This window comes from Egretta garzetta, unplaced genomic scaffold (genome assembly GCF_000687185.1).
Source record: "Egretta garzetta isolate BGI_Z169 unplaced genomic scaffold, ASM68718v1 scaffold135, whole genome shotgun sequence".
Classification (NCBI taxonomy): Eukaryota; Metazoa; Chordata; class Aves; order Pelecaniformes; family Ardeidae; genus Egretta; species Egretta garzetta.
In genome coordinates, this window is record NW_009259594.1 from 1,513,691 (window position 1) to 1,534,225 (window position 20,535).

A 20,535-nucleotide genomic window follows, 5' to 3' on the forward strand; every position below is an offset into this window, starting at 1 on the left:
AGAATGAGGATAACCTCAGCAGCGACAGACTGCCGCCTGGAGGATCGTTGGGATCCGCTCCCCTTACCCAAGATGGTCAGCTTCTAGCCCTGGATACGAGGCGCAGTAAGAAAGGTCAGTGCTGAGGACAGATTCGTTCTCCGTTGTGGTTTTAGGTTATTCAAAAGTGCCATCTTGGACCTATACCATTTCACTTTTCCAAAGAAAAAGTTACAAAAACTGGTAAACAAAAAGTTAGTCAGCATAGGGCTAGGTTTATATACACTGAAATTTACAAGTTTGTCATTAAGTGACTTCTGCCACAGACCACTGCACATTTGTCCCTAACAAAGCAAAAAGCTTGAACCAATGGTCATTAGAAGTGACAACGGGTCATTGCTTTATCAACAAGCATAAAGATAGTAAAAAATAGAACTGTAGCTACTTATCTTTAAATTTGCTGATTGACACAAGCAATCCCTCTCATTTCTGCAACTTCCAGTTGCACATCCTGCTCTACGACAGAGAAAAAACCTGCGTCTGCGCAGGTACTTCTGCCAGAGACCACTTTCCTGTTGACAGGTGAATGCAGAGGGCTGTCATCAACCCCGGCACCGACTGAGAGGGATTCCTCCGAGAAGCTATAGCCCATGCAAGATTCCTTGGCACTTCACACAGGACCAGGAGAGGACAAGGTTTCTCTTTGTTAAAACAGTGTTTTCAGCAGCATTATCCTCTTCCAACAAATTACAGTCTGAATGTGTGTGATGGGTGATTTTCGCATAGCCCCTTCTACCAAGCTGGCTTATCGCTGGCTTTGTGCAGCTAGACCATATGAAGATCCCCACCACTACCTGCCCAGCTGTTAAGGGACTACAGTACTGGAACAGTTTGCTGTCAAGCACTTCACAGGCTTCTTCCGAGGATAACAACATCCTTTGGAAATCCTTCCATTTTAGCAATTTCAAAACAACCCAGCTTGCTGTAAAATTCCAGGATTCTTTTATCATCTGGTCTCACTTCACAAAAAGCCCCACGGGAGCCTGAAGAAGGAAGAAAGAAAGAAACAAAACACTGTAGGAGAAGAGCTATGTAAAAAGCACAGGCATCAAATATTACTAGAGTTCCCACCTATTTTAAGATTTAAACCCAATGAAATCACTGCTCCAATTCCAGATGGAGCACAGTACCCAAAAGAGACCAGATTTATGGCAACATAGCTGACCATCCCCTAAAGGGAGTGCACACTGCAGATGTCTCGTCAGTGTGAACAAACCCTCTGCACACCTTTTATTTTGCATAAAAGCATCCTGAAACTGACATTGGCTCAGAAAATACCACTAGAAGAGGGCACCAAATTGCGCAAAGGAACTGTGAACCTCAGGTGCGCAGTAAGGCAGACAGCCAAGTACTTCCCCATATTGAAGGTTTTGGTAATTACCCACCAGTGCACACTGTCATACATAAGAAAAAGCATCGTTACCAATGCCAGCAGGGGAAATATAAGCATTTGTGTGTTGTTCGAGATGTAAAAATGTGTGCTCTTATTGCCAAATTGCTCCCTCAGTTCTTCCTATTTTCTAATTTGCAGGATAATGGCTGAAGTGAAAACCTACCTTTTCCTGAAGACGGGGGCAGAAGTTAGCTATCCCAAAGCATTTATCATTATTTACAAAAAAAGCAGGAATCGAGTATCTCAGGCTGACAGGCAAACAGTACGTTAATATAACCATCCCAAGCTTGCCTTGCATCCTAGAACTAACATGTAGTTAGGAAACAAAGAATTTTGAGCGTGAGCAGCTTACCATTAGCCTTTAGAGAAGAGAGCAGGCAGGCCATCATGCTTTTGGCCACGCTTGGATCTGTCACTTTTTTGTGGATATCAATCTTTATCAATGATGGGAAGTTGGCAAGGAATGATTCTGGCAATACTTCCTGCTCTTCATGGAAGCTTAGCATTATTTTCTGGAAAGAATATGGGAAACAGACACTTCAACATTACCCAGCTTTTCATTTTCATCCATCTTTATTGAGGGAGCCTGCTTTGCTCACAGACTATAGCTCCAAATCTGCTCACTTTTCAACTACACCTCTGATGGCCACTTTGTTCCTTACCTGCCAAATTGCTCTCTGTCCTCCAGATAAAGAGGCAGGCTACAGAAGTTTCTCAAGACTGCCAAAGGAGGAATGCAAGACTCCTTGTGTGGCTTCTCAGTGACCCACGCTTCAAGTGAGAAAAACCGTAAGCCAACCCGTGACCAACAGCTTGTGCGCAGATTTCCCTTCTTTTTACATTTTACAGGGGCAGTTTTAGCTCTAAGTACCCTAACCTGCCACACGTATTCTTTGGTTCACAGCAGCCTGGAAACATCTCTCATGTCCATGCAATTATCTTAAGACTACTTGCCCCAACAAAGGCAAATTTGTCTCTAGCTCGTCTCTATCTTGTCTCTTGTTGATCACTCAAGGATGTTGTTGATCACTAAAGACTATTGCCATCACCCAGGAAGGTCTTTGGGAATGTGACATCAGATGCTAACTCCATGCAATTCACAGAAACGGAACAATCAAGTGTGGTAACACAGAAGTAGACAAAACCAAATCTGAAATACACTCAAGTCATTCCCCCTGCTGGTTACTGAATTTTAAAACCTTTAGGGAGCACTGGCTCAAGTAAACAAGCCACCTAATTTCATTTCTTATATAACTCTCTTAACAACCCAAATGACGAATTCATCACACAAGGAACTGTATTATTAGCAACCCCCACTTTTTTTTTTTCCAGGTCAAGTTTAAATGCAATCCCCTCAAATCTGTAAAGTGCCATTTCCCAAGCTCTTGCAGGGAGAGTCTCTGTTCAGAATTACTACTTCAAACTTGCTGAGCTACTTCAGGTTCAGAGCCATGCCTGCTCCTCTGGGCTTTTCTTTGTCACAGCTCTAACAGGCACAACCCCACAGAAAGCAGTCAAAGCCAGCCACACTGCCTGCAAGCACCAAGGCAAAGGTGATAATTGTTTCTCCCAACCACAGAAGTGCTACAAGAGGTAAAACAGGTTATCAAGGAGTAGAGTACATGTGGGGCTACGAAGCAGTTAGAGAGATGACGCGTTCATCTTCGGTGATCAATAATAACTAATCTCAGGAAAAGCAGATACCAGATAAGCTTTCCTGACGGGAACCTAGACAAAACTGCAAGACAAGCTCACAACAGTATGACAAGTGAGAGGATTGGATTTTTCTTTTGTAAAACAAAACATTTTATTTATCCCATGAAATTTGGGGTTCAAGATGTATTTAAGTAAACTAGAGAACAACTGAACTGTGTTGAAGTCATCAATTTGAATCAAGTGATCTAAAAAGTACAGAAAGGGAGCTTTTCAAACAAAAGCAGAGACATTATCAAGAGGTAAGAAGTCTGTAATGGTGTCAAAAGGCTAAATAGATAAATCCCACAGCATTTATCTCAAGAACAAAGAGCTCCTCTGTACTCCTGGGAGCATCCCTCAAGACTACAGTCTCAAGAAACACACTTTTTCTAGGATACTGTACCAGCAGCGGGAATCCTGGGTAATGTACCAACAGCAAAAAATGTTCTTAAACATCTCAGTGGAAAAGCTAGTTTATCAGCACAAGATACCTCCTGCTTTCTCTCTGAAATTTGGCTTTAAACTTCTGGAAATCAAGGCCCCTTCTCCCTTAGAGTACCTACTACAGCTTTGCCATGCTTAGTTCCTGGTATCTTTATATGCATTAGCTTTGCTTCAAAATCTGAATTTACCTATATACAGTTGAAAGCACAGCACTGTGCAAGTGTAAAGAATCAAGTCACAAAACCTATGGACTGCAGAATTAGCTCCACTTCAATAGTAATTGCGGAGCTATTAAGATACCTTCTAGGCACACCTACCCCAGAACACTAATATTTGCTGCAAGGCTGGGGAAGGTTGGGTTGGTTTTTGGGTTTGGCTTTTTTTTGGGTTTGGTTTGTTTTGGGTTTTTTTTGTTGGTTTGTTTTTTGTTTTTTTTTTTACAACATACCTCACTTTTCTCCCATCAAACATGCCTATAAGTAGTGGCCATTTTCACAACAGGGTGATAACATTTCGTTCAATTTCCAGGAAGCTTTGCTTTGCTTGTAGGAAGGCCCATGCTCTCAGAACCATGACTGCCTTTATGATTTTGTCTAAGTCCTACTCAAATAAAGCAAGAGCACATTGCCATATACGCCATTTTCGCCCTGCCCTTACCAGCTGGGGATTCCCTTAGGCAGCCCCCCAGTCTGACACTAGCCTTTGTATTCAGACAATTTGTTGGAGAATACTTTCCGGAAAGTATTTCTTCCCTCTTGAGGGGAAGAAAAAGGCTAAGCAGTAGTGTTTCTGGACCTAACTGCTACAGCTGTGCCACACCTCCTTCCACATGCAGGTGTGGATGGGCACCTCAGTATTGAACACATTTCTTCCCTTGACAAGAATGCATCAGTCAGAATTTTTCACTTTTTCTGACTGTTCGGTGACATTGTTTTTCTAATTTCTTCCACAAACAATTCAAGATACTGATTTTTAGCACTTGCTAAGGTGAGATGTCATTTTGCACGGTTTACAGCTGTCAGACTCCACAAATAGCTCACACATTTTAACACCCAAACCAAGTGCTCTTTAATTTGTTTTCCATACTTAAACTGATGTGACTATCAGGGGCCAGCCTCACCCGGAGCATGCAGAAACTAATATCTCATTTTGCAGGAGAACAGAGCAGAAGCAATCCTTTCTTTTCAAAATGTAATTTCCTCTAGATTAAGGTGGCTTACATTAACTGTATTGATTACTACTGAAGTACACCTCATGGGTGTATTACAACACACAGCTGTATCTGCCTGGCAGCGAATAATTTTACTGTTGCCTTTTAAGATGTCACACACCACGCTCATCAAAGACTTCAGAAAGGTATGAAACTTGAATTACATGGAAGCTCAAAACACAAAAGAAAAACAAAGACTGTCTTTGGAAATAAAGAATTCAGCACACAGTTCTGACCTCGTGGGTTATACCAACCTCAGCCTCAGACAGCTCCTTGTCACTATTTGGTTTAGTATATTTTTCTTGCATGAAAGGGATCCAAGACATTTTGCATTTTTTAATGAACGGAGTCACATCAACTGTTCCCAAAGCATAGCCGCATATGCCATCCTCATCTTCTAAGACGAAGCAGTAATCCAAGCTGAGGGTGAGCAGACCTCCTACTAACCTGCAGAAAGAAGTGTGCAAATGCAGTCAAAAGAAGGTCACTTGGACCAAGTGTGCTCTTCAGGTACTCTGGAGGAGACTCCAGGGTCAACCAAAGAATGGACAGAGTCCCCTAGTCACGGAATTAGTTCCTACAAAGCATTAATTAACAGACTGATCAACTGTCAAAACTCTGCTGTGAGCAACATCTGCACCTCAGGAACCCCCAACTGAATTCCATACAGGCTGCTCTTCTGACTCACCAGAAGCAGAAACCTCCTTCACCTTTTGCCCTCTGTTTCTCTGCTGCCATTATCTCCTTTTCTCCCATCCTCTCTTTTGGGTATTTGTTGATACCAGTCACACATCCTTTCTTAAGTACCTTCCTGTCACTCACAGAGCAGCCTCTATTACAAAGTTCTATCTAAATTAAACACTCGAGACATAAAAAAACTACTTAAAGCAGCTCATTTTACAGCTCACATTTAATGCCTTTTTTTTAACATCATCTCGCTTGTCATTGCTTATTCTTTTTAAAAGTTGGTACATGCAATCTATAACAGGTATTTCACAAAAAACCTCAAGGCAGTTGGCTGGGAGACTGGTCCTCAAAAAACTTCAATTATCTGAAGAACTATACTAGGTTAGAAAAAAATACCAGAGAGTAGCTACAGACTATGGACACTCACAGTACCTTCACAAAATCTGAAATAATAGGATACTATGATGCACAGGCTTCATAACACAGAGGTTTCAGCTATACCTTTTCTCTTAACAACTCACAACAGGTGACCAGAGCATAAACTGAGACATAACTGTCAGTGGTATCTTTAAGAAACCAAATCCTCAATTTCTCGAGGCCTGCAGAGGGCAGATTTCTTTTTTACTTTTTTTTTTTTTTTAAAAACAAATACTCTTTGCATTCTTTATACACACACACATACACTTTAAAAAAAATAAAATTAAATACAGTGTCAGGACTTCATCCTTTCAGAACCATCTCTGTAGGTCAATTAATTCCTAATACATACTTGTCTCCAATTAAATCTGGTAAACTATGGAAGGGTTGATCAGCTCCATCAGCATACATTTCTCTGCAGATCTTATACACAGATGCCTAAGAGGAGAGAAGAGATGATGTCAAGTCATCGATTGAATTCGAAAGCTAACAGCTTTGTTTTAGGAGATTTCATTAACAGCTCCAGTTAGAACTGACAGGCATTTAAGTTACACAGAACAAGAGTACCCAGCTATGAGAAAAGATCTATCTTCCCCCTCCCCCAAAAGTAACTTTGAAAGTTGCCTGTCAAAAACACTGTGGTTACATTGAATGGCTGGGAAGGAAAGGCTGGAAGCCAACCTCCTGCAGGTTGTAACGCACAAGAGTAATCCCAAGGGTTAGTTACCAAATGCTCAGTGAAGATCAACACCCTTGCTACGAAGTCCCTTTTCAAACCCACCAATGTTCACGTGCCACAAGTTCACCACGGTGAAGGACAGACACACCCTGACTTTCTGCATGTTAAAATCCTTTCAGCTGAGTATCTTTTAGAGTAAACTTGTATCAGTCAGTTTTCAACAAAAAGGCTTTGCATTTGGCATGTCTCCAGCCTCCTTTCACGAAAAGGGAACTCCTCCTCAGAAGAAATTCTTTATGACTGCGTGTTTACATGCATCACTGATTGTTTAGGTGGCTTAGAAATATCGAGTCCATTGCCTACAAAGGAACAGAACAGCTTGGGTACAGTCCTGCACTAAGGTATGGGGAAGGCTGCTTTACTGCCCCTGAGAACAGCACAGGACAGAGCCTAAAAACCAGCAGGTAAAGGACATGCCCTGCCTGTCTGACTGGCTTCAAAGTCAGGATTCATTTGAGCTGCTGCAAACTCAACCTAAATAGTTATGTTTCAAAGGAAACTTGTTTCATCTCAATCTGGCTACAAATGCAAAGCTCAAGCTACATTAATCCTTACATTGCTTAAACTGCAGCCATAAAGAGTGCTAAGTGTCGGTTGATACATTAGTTTCAAGTATTCTTGCTGAGCTAATAGGAATGAAACTACACTACAGATCTGGTCAGCGGAGAAAGCTCTAATCAATAACAATGACTACAAAATTCCTGGTTTCAAAGTATCAAACACTCCAAAACAGATTTGACAGCAATTCTTTCAAAAACAGACCCAAAAGTTTACAGCTGTAACTAAAATCCTAAGAATGGCTGAAGTATTATCACATTTTGCAGCTACATTTTTGAGACGCGACATCAACAGTCTGTCTATATCGCTCTGAGAATACCAGCAGTTACCACAATAATTACTGAGTGAACAGGCATACACACCCAGCCCAAGGTTAATCCATTGCACACATCCCCGCTGCAAGAACTGCTCTACCAGCCGCTAACAACTTTGACTTGTCTTTCAGAAATAGGGAAGGCACCCACCGATTTTATAAAGGTGGTGGGGTGGGAGACTGGGAATCAAGATGTGGGTGTACACGTACTGTTGCACAGCCGGTTGTTGAACCACAAGCAAGTCACTTAACCTCAGCTTTCCTGCAAGCCTGCATTCGTGCCTTGTGCAAGATACCAGGACATCTGTTTCATTAGGGGATGAAGGGATTCGGCAGTAACCAGTGTTGCCACAAAAGGAAACACATCGCTAACAACAACAGTGACAAGCGTCAGAAGCAGTTACCTCATCTTTAGGGAAGTAGGGTCGTATGGTGTACACTTTGGAAGTGGGTGTTAATGGAGGTGGTTGAAAAAAGAGGTCATTTGCCCCATCAATAGGCAGCAAGCGCTGTGAAAACAAAATACTTAATATGACTGTATGAACAACAAAACCCATTGCTCTTGGGTGTGCACTGCAGACTCCCAAATTAATATTTGCTACTTGCAGGCACCCCAGAAGAAGGTGGGGTTGGTATGCTTTACAAATGCAAAGACCTTATTTGAATAGAAAATATCCAATTGGTGTTTTAAAATATGCAATTGAAACAGCACATTAAGAGTCTGTTAATCTTATCTGCTTTAAAATACTTTTTACCAATCATATCTACACTGTCTCTGTATAAGAACATAGAATGTCAGGAGGAAAGGTTTGGTCTGAAGAGGGTTAACTGGCCAGAGGAGACGCTTTATCCCAAAAGCAATGCGCTGATTCAATTTGCTGCGCGCAGAGCACCTGTGAGGGGGGAAAAGTATAGCGCCTGAAAAATCCATGAACAAATTTGAACATGGTATAAACAGCAATTTAAGAATATTTGCCAATTGAAATCTTTGCAACAAAGCGCATTACAGCTTTATTTGGAGAGGAACCACAATTTGGATGACTATGCCTTTTGCTCATGGAATTCCCGTCGGCAGACAAGCATGCGCGCATTGTGCAATTGCGGGCGCAGATAAAAATGCTGTGCGACCTGCAAAGAAACAATGTGAAATGTACAACTAAAGCCGCTGCGCTTCGCATGCGCGTGGGACAGGCAGCATCTCCTTGAGAAATTACTGTAGAAAGGGGAGGAAAATTATTTTAAACCAAGCTGTAAGGCTAATGGGCTTTGGACCAGAAAGCCTTCGGCAGACCAATCCTTCCAGACCTCTGATGTGCAACAAAAGGTTTCTCATAAAACAAAGAAAATGTCATTCAGTTGTGAAGTCATATTGATACCTGGAACTCTCCTGCTAGACCACCTCTAAAGGCCCAGGGTTCTTGGTCTCCACTTAAGAACTGTGCTGAAGATTGACTACGACACCCTGTTGAGATCAGATCCAAGCGGAGAATGTTACGAGAAGGGGGATTTCCTGGGTGTCTAACATGTCCAAAAAGCTAACACACACTTGTGGAAAAAGCTCTCTAACTGAGCTAGAATCCAGGGCTTGGGGGGAGGCTGTAATAATGTATGCTTTATAAAGATTTTGTGCTTGCGCACTAATTGTGATATTCCAATTTTCTGATTACCTGTAACAGACTAGTCGAAATGAGGTGACACACCTCATTCCAGACCAGACGGCACAGAATGGTGCCATGCACAATTACGTAAACTTCCCAGACACTTTGTACATTCCTTTTTTGTATGTTTGTAGCAGAAACATCCATTTCATCTCTGGTAAGATGACATCTTGGAAGCTACATGGCTCAACAGCTGTTACTGTTAATTTTTGATCAAACAAACGCCATTATCACAGCCCCTTGAAAAGAAATGGACCTTTCTGAAGTCACATTGTAGTAATGATTGTTTCTAATCTTGTCAGAAAACTAGGACTGGCAATATATGCAAACAGTCTGGAACAGCTCAGGCAGCCAGGACAGTTGTATGAAACTGTATTCTTGCAAGAGACTATGCAGATTTACATAAGCCATGCTGTACCTTCACAATGCTGCTGGCACATTAAAAAGCTAAGTAGCTTTAACTGGAATTAATTCACAATTTAACTAGTACACCCTCCTGGCCACAGATAATACTAGCTTTGCTTTTTAACATCTTGATTTTTCTCCTCCTCAAGCACATCAGATGCACCGGGGTCCCTGCTGATCAACCAGCCACAGCAGGGCCGCTGAAGTGCTCAGCTTTAGTTTATGCTTGCTTTAGAACAGAAAATTCCATTAGCTGTTTGACTTCTAATACTCTTCTGCCAGCAAGGCACCACAGCCTCCAACTACTAACGTAAATGACACCTCTGGAGAGAAGAAGAGGGGGGGAGAAAAAAAAAAAAAAAAAAAAAAAAAGAAAGAAGGCGTGGTATCTGGAGTGGAGATTTCAGTTACCCGCCTAGTTTTCTGACAAGATGAGCAGCGCAAATATTCTTTTCCTTTTGTGGACAGCAATCTACCTCCTGTTCAAGTAACAGTCTCAGATCAGTACAGACAAGTATGTTGTGCTAGTCAGAGAGTCCCAAAGTGTGCCAAGTTTGACATTCATGAGAGTTTAGGAATATATGTTAAGTACAAACTAAGTATAGTAAATTTCAGAAGCAATCCAAGCATCAGAATTTGGTTTACTCCCACATTTTAGAATTCTAAGAAAGTTACGCTTCACAAGGAGGTTTAGCCAATAACTTGGAAGACAGTATCTGTCTGTCCTTTGAGACTACAACTTAACTAGCACTTCCAATTATTACAGTAAAGAGCTGCGTGAATGAAGAGCTGTATAAATGAAAAACATAGTTAATGCCTTAGTCGCTGCGCAAATGTGACTTCAGTTCATGCCTATTGCACATCTAATCTATCTGAGCTGCCTCACAGACAAAACCTTTCCATTTTAATTAATTAATGACGACGCGCTGTGAACATCTGGCGCTGTCCATCCAATAGCAGTAGAAACTTGTGCTGAGGATTCTCCCATCTGTACACAATGGGGAAGAAGACAATAGAAGTCATTAGTAATCCATAGTACTGTACAGCCACACTAATTTAAGGGACTGAATGCTAGCTGGACTTGGGAGGAGACGTGAAGAAAGTGAACATTCAGTGGACCATTGAGCACACCGTTGTGAAAACTAATTTGTTTGGATTTGTAACGTACTTAGCTTAACATGATGTATTTTAGCAAAGACCTTTGCTTTATATGTATTTACACTAGTGACAAAATGCAAGCTGAAGACAAAAGCATCCCCTCTCACAGAAGCACTGTTAGCATGAGAGTATTAAACTGTACATGTGAAAAACTCTTAAAATTCTTTTTTCAACTATCTAATACCAGTTTGAGTACTGGGAAAGAACAGTGCCAAAGTTAACAGAGCTAGCATTTACAGAATTGGCTTCTAATGTGAACTATTCCAAATATTTGATGCATTTAAAGACTTGAACCCAACTTTACAGGGACATTGAAAACTGAAGACAATTTCAGCTGTAATCAGTAGGTAGTTTGCTAACTCTGAAATGCAGTCTTAAGTTGGGCCCTCAATGTTCAGAGATCACAAGAATCACCATTCTCTTTATAGAGCTTTTGCTTAGAGTTTTAAACAGATTAAGTTATCAAAAAGAAAGCATTCCTTCTAGCTAAAGATCAACATACAGCAAGAATAGTAGAAGTTGGGGGAGTTGTGTCACACTGGTCTTAAAAATGCACAAACTAAAACTTTTACACAGCATTAGGCAGCGATGTTAACATACTACAATGCTGCCGAGTTTTCCTCCCAAGCTAGTTTTCTTCTCTGTACTTTGCAGAAGGCAGTCTTAAAAGCTCTTCTTCTTTATCAACCGTACATACAGGGATCAGATATTTAATAAGCACAGAACACAAGAAGCTGCTGAGCACGGACTGACTTGAGGACTTAACAGGTCTTTTCTGTCCCTGCTTAAACCTGCCAGTGTTTAAGAATATCATTTAAAGACAATCCAAACACTAAGATTAGACCAAGGTTGTGTAATGGTTAACCACTGTGAGGTTTGTGACAGCTACAAAAAGTGTGACGTGAAACCATCAGCTTTGCTGCCTGCTGTGTATGTCAAGCAAGTCCACAGCATATTCCTTACAGTTGGATTGAAACCTGAAAGTGAAATGAGGTCACTAGAATTACCCAGGCCATGCTGGTGCTATCTGCCAACTCAGGATCCCCCAAAAATCCTTCAGAGAAAAAAAAAACAAAAACAAAACAACACACAACCAAACAAAACCAAAAAGCCACACATTAAAAAAAGGAAAAAAAAAAAAAAGGAAAAAACTGTTTCAAGATCAGTTTAAGTCTCAGACTAATTTTGTCTAGAGAGCTCCACAATTTCCACCCATTGCAAAAAAAAAAAAAAAAAATCAGCAATTTGGAAAGTGTTTATAGGGAATTATTTTGCACCAGAATAGCCTTATAAAGCTCGCATGCGCACAGGGCTGGGAGGATCGGCTTCCTCTTGGCCAGGCCCACTGAAAGGTCGCTTCTGCAATTGTTCTGTTGAAGACAGCAATGTTATCAAGACAGAGCAAGCAGCAGATGGCTGATGTGGTCACATTTCGTAGTGTCATTTCCAATCATACACCAGGGTATCCAAGGAGTTACATGGCATAGTCCAGTGTGCATTCAGTCAAGAGTAAGGTAAAGTCAACACTTACGTGTCAGATGAGATTCAAGTTTCATTAGCCCAAGAAGAAAATCAAGGTCTCCAATCTTAAGCATCCAGCAGACTTCACTTACAATACCAAAGCAAATTCACAGCAAGCATTGCTTCAAATAGCGAGACAGGAAAACCTTTAAAACAGGGTCAAAATGGACCCCATGTCCAAGAAAACACATTTGCCTAATACTTTGTTTTCCCCGTGGGCTAATTAAAAACAAAAAAAAAAAAATACACTAGCTGGGATTATGATGGCTCCCAATGCACCTACCTAACCACTGCACAAAAGATTTCACCATTGACATTATACTCTTGATATCCCAGACGTAGGAGTACATGTCATAAAGGATTGTCCTGTTGGCACAATTGGACAGACGAGTGAACATCCCCATCACCAAGCTGCACATCTCTTCAAACTTGGCTGCTCGGTTACGCCATTCTTCTATCTATGAATGGAGGCAAAAGATCCACAAGATCAAACACAGCCTTCTAGGGAGGAGAGGTACTCTAAATATGGAAGAATACTATACAATTCATTACTTCATTTTACCAGCACAGGCTACCACACCACACATGACTCACGGGTATTCTCTATGGCTGTCAGAAGTGAGGCCAGTATGGGGATCACTGGTCAAATGCAGACACCAGATGGCCTCCATAGCTACACAGCATACAGGGCTTAAAACAGTCGATTTCACTGGAGGAACGGAAGTTACTGTGCCTGTGGTGAGTTATACACTACCCTTCAAGGTTCTAGGAAGTGGAACATGAGTCTCTATTTCAGATGACAGATAACATTGCTCAGGATTTTGATTTAAAAGGAGAGAAACAAGATTCACACTCACTTTTTCAGCATCCTTTCCTTTGCAATTAACACTGACAACACTGCTATTTGCTCTGAGCCACTGGAATTCTCTCAGCATCTGTGCGCCTTTGGGCCCATGTTCATACGGAAGGTAAAACAAGTCGGCAAGAAGCTGCAAGTCCTCTAGAGTCACTGGTTCTACTGTGTAGAGAGGCTTTTCATTTGGCCCGGGCACAAACTGTTCTTTGTTAATTTGCTCATCAGTCTGCATAGGGGCAATGTCACTACCAGAGTCTTCCTGCATAGACATCTCTGGGGACTTCGATTCAGCTATGCTCTCCTTATCGGTGTCCATTGGCTTCAACTCCTCTGCCATCTTGGCTTCGGCAATATCTGTCAGTATCTGATTAGCATTCTTGTCTGCGTCATCTTGTTTTTCCACCACCATGTCCATTGGTTCCTCATCAGATTGCTTCTTCTCTTCCTCCTTTACCAAGGCCGGTGACTCACTGCTCAGCGCTGCCCCCTGACTCATGATGGGTTCTTGGTAAACTGTAGTAACCACAGTTGCTGCATTTAAAGAGGATGGTGCCACCAGAGGCCCTACATCCCCTACAGTAGTTTTAGCACCACTGTGGGCCACTTGCCTACCTAAGAATAAGAAGAAACAGGTTTAGAGTTTTCAGTATTTGTTGAAAATGGAGGAAGATGACACCTTAGTCACTACTCCTCACCCAATGTTTTTGCTGCAGCCGAGTATGAGAAAGATCTGAAACCCTACAGCAGTTCAAAAGGATAACTCCTCCCAGCTGCACTCTGGTGCAGAAGAGGTTCTTCCATTCCACCACCAGTTACCAGAGAATGGCACTCTGACCACCTCAAACCCACATTTGAAAAAAACGTTACCTTGGATCCCAAGCTCCCATTGCTACAAGAAAAGTGTACAATGCTGGAAGGAACCCAGCTGGTTTCTGTACACAGAAACTCAGGAAAATAAAGCCATCTTAAAACAACTGGAAGAACACAGATTCTCCTGGGGCAGAACTAATGTTTACAGTAATTTAACACCCACTTCAAAAAAAAAAAAGACTGTTCTTCCTATTTTCTCAGGTCCCATGGAAGTCCACTAACAACTGGGACTAGCAAGATCCAGACTCTTTCCTGTCCAGTAAGTGCCAAAGGATCGTATGCCAAGGTTGCTCCTGCTGATCAGTCAGGGCACTACCAGTATGCTGCAGAATGCCAAGTATTATTCTTTCTTTATTAAGGTTTACCCAATTAGTAAGGCGGAAAACACCTCCAACGGAAAGGTACACAAATTGCCAGGAACTGTAAAATAGTTTTAATCTAAATGCAAGTACATAATATTTAACCCCATTTTTCTACCAACCACTGAGCAATACCAAATCAGACTCACTGCTGTATTGCTGAGGTACCCCAAATTCCTGCAACCATTCCGTTAGGGCCAGCTTCAGGGCCATTTGTGGGCTGTAGAGAACATCTGTTTCAATATCTTCATCGCTCCCCTCATTTTCCAATTTAATCTGGATCGAAACTGTACTGTCTTCAGTGTCAGCTACAGAGACAAGTTTTAAAAAGTTATCATGCAAGTTTCATTTAAAATAAAAAAAAAGTTATGTTAGACAAGCCATTCAGTAACTCTCGAACAGCCTTATTTCACAAAGAAGGACAAAGCATTACATCCTAATTAGACAAAATGGAAAACTACAGTCACCATCAAATGTCAACACAGAAACAGTATGTAAAAACTAAATACTCTGGCATTCAGAGTTTCTCTTTTGATCTGAACTGCTTCTCTTTTTCCAATGAAATAAAATCCAGAGTAACTTATGTCAAATTTGGGCATTAAAATCTCTTGCTGAGAATGCTTTTTATACAGCCACAGATACCTCTCAAGACTAAGAAATTCTCTGATAAAAGGTACTACAGATAATTCCCAGGAAGTCAATAAAACAACCTAGACATTCATTATCTTTCAGACAACTGCCATTTACTTATGGGATAGAAAATGGTAGGCAATCTTAAAGAGAAAAAGTTGGTAATGAAAGGCTAGAATTGAAAAAATCGGTATGCCTTATACAGTGAAGTACAGACCCCAGCAACCAGTTACGCATACTTACTCATCACCACATCTTTTCTCACTCCATTCATGTTAGACTTGTACCAGGTTGCGAGCGTGTGAATAGCAACGTAATTGGCTTCAAATTCACAGTTTGGATTGGTCAAAACTCCCTTTAGTCGAGGGATGAGCTCAGTTGACCGACCTTTGTAAGGCCCAAGGAAAAGCCTCTTTTGATCGTAATCATTAGCATGAATGTTATCCCAGATAACTGGTGCTCTCCTGATGATCTTTGAAACTTCTTCAATGGACTCCACTGGAATGTCTTTAGATACAACTTTCGGACCTAAGAAGGAAACAGGATAATCAGAGGGCTTTGCATATATTTGAAGATTCAACCCCCAAGTAATTGGGACAGTTTATTTTACTAAAGACTTAGGAGAAGTCATTTTTAACACCAACAACGAATTAAAAAAAACCCACAACCAAACAACACAACAACAAAAAAACCCCAAACCAGAAAATTTTTACCTGTCCATAACACCTCGATTCCAGGGAGCAGCTTTTCTCCTACAGTCCGTAAATACGGCGACTGGGCAACATTTGGATAACAAAAAGTTCCACAGTACTCTGTACAGGAAAAGAGAACGTCACTGTTAGTAGAAGGATGCAGACATGTGACAACATACCCAACTGTCCCACAAACACATTGAGAGAATACTACTATTTGAAAAGAGAAACATCTATAAAGTTAATCAAGAAAGGCCCAAAAGTCTAAACTACAAATAAAAAAGATATTATGAATGACACTTGGCATAAAGATCAGAAAGGAAAGGTAGAGTATTTATTTAAAATTGCTCAAATGTCAAAATTAGGAAAAAACTAATTAAGTCCATAAATAGAAGGACAGGTTACAGCAGACAAAATGCAAGAGAACTAGAAACCCTAAGAGTGACTATGAAGTGCAAATACCTAAAAATATCAAAACCAGCCCACATGTGTCTCAAGTTATAGAGGTCTGCAACAGAACCAAACTACTACAGTGTAAGGGGATAAACAAATAAACAATTATTATAACATTGCTACTGAATTGAATTTTCCTTGCAACAGCTCACACCGCTGAACATAGTGATTCTCTCCCCTTCACAATATACTTACAGGTATTAGATGGAGCTTGCAATTTAAAAAAGCAATGATAGGACCCAAGTGCAAGTCATCTTATTTTTTAATAAATAAATAAAGCAACTCAGTGACTAGCAAAAACAGGTACCAATGACAGAGATGAACACAAGACTGTGCTGTACCTCTACTTTAAGAAAATTCTAAGAAACTAATGGCTAGCCAGATCAAGAAGCGAAAAGATTTTGGTACAAGTCAAATAGAAGTCTACCTTTAACCTAATTTTGAGTTCAAACTTCTTGAACCCTTCTATCAAGCTGCCTTCTTTGCTTGGCATTAAGCCTTTCAGAGATAGGTAGATTTGGAAAAACCTCTGCATATATCTGAATTACTTGAACCTTTCTTTATAAGTCAATTTCTTCAAACCACCCCAAAATACTCCTCAAAGCAGTGATTAAATATTAAACCAGCTTTTCAACCAGTAAGATAATAGGGCCCCTCCTGTAAGCCTGAACTAAATGATTCATCTTATTTTACCTGTAGGACAGAAAAGGAATGTGTCTGGTTCTCCTAGATATTGATAAATTTCATTTGTGATCGAGACTTGAGCATGAGCAAAGGAACTGAAAACTTCTTTGTCTGCTGCACACATGTTGTGATCGATATCATCGAACAGCAGCGCAAAAGATCTGCAGCCAAACTGGGAAACCTAACACAAGAGACAAGAGCAAAAGGTTTTATTTTTAAAGTTATTTTTATTTCTTTTTAAAAATCAAACAGTAGAATTTTTAAAAGGAAAAGCTACAGCAATGGAGGAGAGAAGGTAGGGGAGGCAAGACAGACCTTGGTATCCATTCACCATGAATGCCTAGCTGTGACCCACTGCTCTGCTCTTCTCAAAGATTAGACCTCTAAAGACCCGCAGTCTGTTCCAGTTTTAACAATCCAAAGCTGATCTCACTGGACAGACAGCTGGAAAAAAGCTAACTCTGTAATAGCTTTTGGACAAAAGAGAGAAGACAATTAGGAGAACAAAGAAGATGTGTATGTCAGGTCTGCCTCTGAAGGTGTTTACTGTGGATAAGTATTCTTGCTTTAGAAATGCACCTTGGCTTCAAGGCCCTAAAATACTCTGAAGACAAGCTCCCAAGAACAGCCTTCAGAACCCAATACAAGGCGAGACTTTTTTTTTTTTAATCTAGATATGACTGGCAACTTCTGCAATGCAACCTGAACACGCCCATTGGAATTTTCAGAGGCATCTAAACTGACACCAGTGCTGAAAACTTTAAAGTGACTAGGGAAAAGCTGCAACAGTGAGCAGGGTACTGACGTTTTCAAATTAAGTAGCACTGCAACTGTGGTACATTTGTGTCACACTTACCTGGTCCAGCTTGCGTTTCAATGTGGATACCTCTTTAGGATTGGAGAAAGTGATGTCAAGTCCAGGTGAGATTGCATAGATGAACTCTATTTCATGTTCTCGTGCAGCTGATATTAGAGTCATTAGCTGCTCTGGAAATCAAATTCAAGTATTTCAGAAAGATTTGACAATTAAAAAAAACCTCAGACATCATAAGTAAATTATAAAATGCATATGCCTCTGCTACCATAATTAAAAAAAAAATCATAATTTGCTGGAATTTCTTTAAAACACAAAGAGCACCAAATTATTTGGGAGAGTTCTCAGAAATTATGCTAAAAGGAATATAACAACTGTAATTGCATTGTTTTTTCCATCTTAAGTCTTTTAAAATATTTAAAAAATCCTCCTTATCTCAACATTGTGAGACAAATGCGGATGTAGGCTATTTTTACAGTGCACACCAACAGTTCTAGAATTGACTCACTTTTTCCACTTTTGTCACACATACCAAGATACAATTCAGTATAGTAATACCAGCCTGCATGACACCAACTCACACACTACTCGTATGACTGAAGCTTGGGGCACATGAAAAAGGGCGTTTTTAACATCACTGTGCAGAAGTAGTTGCTTTAAGAAACAAATTTCAAATTTAATCTTCCATACAATAAAGAGAATTATTTTTAGGATATTTAATAATCTTTGTTGTTACTGGCAATTATCTTGCAGTATCCTTTAGATTCTATTTCTGCAAAGTGGCCTCCAAAAAGGATTATTTCATTTCAAGCAAGTATCATTTTTCCCCTCATCCCCTCCACAGGCTAATAAAACAGTGTAGATCCCATAACTGCCAGAGGTGGATAAAAAGCCTCAAGCCAGCTTAAACAGGTCTTTTACATTCTGACTAAATAGTCAGAAGCTGCTTTTCTGACGGGTACTCTTTTCATTGAGACAAGCACTTAATGCATCACATAAAAGGGCGTGCTACGCCCTTATCAATCTTTTTTTCTTTTCTGAAGCAAATAATTTCCAGTTCAGAATATGGCCCAGATGCTCAAGAGCCAGAGGAATAATTCTGAGCAACCTTTCCCTGGAAAAAAGTAAATCTTGTAAGACAAAGCCTTAGAAGCAGTTTTAGAAATCATCTGTAGAGTTACAGTTAAAAGCAATAAATCCATGCTTGTACCAAAGTGCCACTAAATACATCTGCAGGGTATTGAGAGCAGGTCTCCACTCACCTTTGGAAATGGCTACTGCGATTAAACGCATGCAAACATATGTAGTAATGACCAATTCATTCAAAAGTCTATAAATATAGAAAACACAGAGGGAAAATGAAGGCAATTACCCGCTTCCTCCACAGAGTACATTTCTCGCCAGAACATCCTGTGCTTGTAGTCATCCTTTGGAGCATACAGGTATGTATTCAGCCCCCATTTCTGAAGTCTATAAACACAGGGAAAAAACTTTCATTGGGAGAATAGTCTAAAAATTCAGGAATTCTATGTTTTACTTGATCTAATTCTAATTCTTTTACTTGATCTAATTTATTTTTTTCTTCATTGAACACTGTGTTATGCTATTAAGTCACAATAACTTTACACACAACTGATATTGGACAAATTTGATTTAGGCAAGATGGAAAGGTGAATATGAGCCCGCAATAATATTGCTAGTAGACAAAAAGCTGCTTTAGGTTAGAACAATAATTCTTTTCATGCTTAAGTGGAAGATTATGATTATATTGCGATGGAATGTGCTGCAGTAAGAGGAAGCATGACTTGCCTTCTAAAAAGTTCCTTCCTCTGCTCCATAACCCAAGGTCTTCCATAAAATCCTATAAGAAACAAGATTAAAGTTATCCAGTTAGATGTTAGATCATGCCCGCTCCACGAAACGTTATATTACAACCCACCATTTCCTTCCTCTTCTGCTACATTCATCAAAAAGCTTCCCAAACCAGAAAGGGGGAAAAAAAAAAAATCTAGTTAGTCCACGTTAGGCAAGTGTAACAAGCTAAACTGATCCAAATTTAAAATGCAATTATAACTTATTTAATTTCTTATGATCTAAGGTCTTATCATTTTGGCCACTGAAACAATTAATTTTCAGAATCCAAACTGTATTCCTGAGCATATGCCCTTGACAAGTCAACTCAGCATTACTATAAAAGCAGTCTGAACAGTCATAACCTAATTAAACTATCACTCCAGACACCTACAAAATAGATTTGATTGTAATGTGAACACTGAAGACACTTGAAAACATTTACCATCTCAAAAATGCTTAATCAGTGGTACAGATTAGAACGCTAAATACACACACAGCATATATAAATACAAACTGAAGTAGATGATGCATAATTAAAAAAAATGCGCGAGTCAACAAAATGCTTGGGATTTCATTCCTTTTGCTCAGTTTTATAGGCTCCCTGATAAAATTAACTTGCAGGCTGATATCTTACAATTCCCACAGCTTTACATGCCAAGACTGTCTCTTTGAATAATCATATAAAAGCATCTACACAAGTGATTTTAGAATAGCATATATTCAGAGTCATGGAATTCCATGGAAATTGTAACAGCTTCTGGTTTTAAATCTAATCCTGACATAATACTTTAAAAAGCACTCTCAATGCACTCTTAGTCAAGTAAATTCACTTAGACCTATGTGCAAACAGTTCAACCACAAGTGGGCACTTCAAAACAAAGATTCAGCTTGGCAGCCTGTGCAAAGACCAGAGACTAAAATAACACTGAAATTTAATAAGCTCTTATTTTCAAACAGCACGGCCACTCAGTGATGAATGATGCTCCTAATACACAAAGCTCACAAGTCCCCACAGAACGCCAGTTCAAAAGATAGGCAGCCACTTCATTTCCAGAGCTATTCACCATTGTAAATCCGTAAATATTT

The 20,535-nt window shown here is 40.1% G+C and overlaps 1 protein-coding gene across 1 annotated transcript; it reads right to left on the reverse strand.

Moving 5' to 3' along the window:
• Positions 1–6: 6 nt before the first annotated feature.
• OGA (O-GlcNAcase) lies at positions 7–19,464 on the reverse strand. The gene is made up of 15 exons (XM_035893630.1): positions 19,405–19,464; positions 18,968–19,065; positions 17,638–17,768; positions 16,791–16,962; positions 15,666–15,764; positions 15,196–15,480; positions 14,472–14,630; positions 13,095–13,705; positions 12,521–12,695; positions 8,872–8,957; positions 7,900–8,004; positions 6,238–6,323; positions 5,036–5,228; positions 1,785–1,944; positions 7–1,022 (listed from the first exon to the last, which is right to left on the reverse strand). The coding sequence occupies exons 1-15, from the start codon at positions 19,431–19,433 to the stop codon at positions 886–888; spliced, it is 2,526 nt and encodes an 841-aa protein (XP_035749523.1). The 5' UTR covers positions 19,434–19,464; the 3' UTR covers positions 7–885.
• Between the last annotated feature and the right edge of the window lie 1,071 nt (positions 19,465–20,535).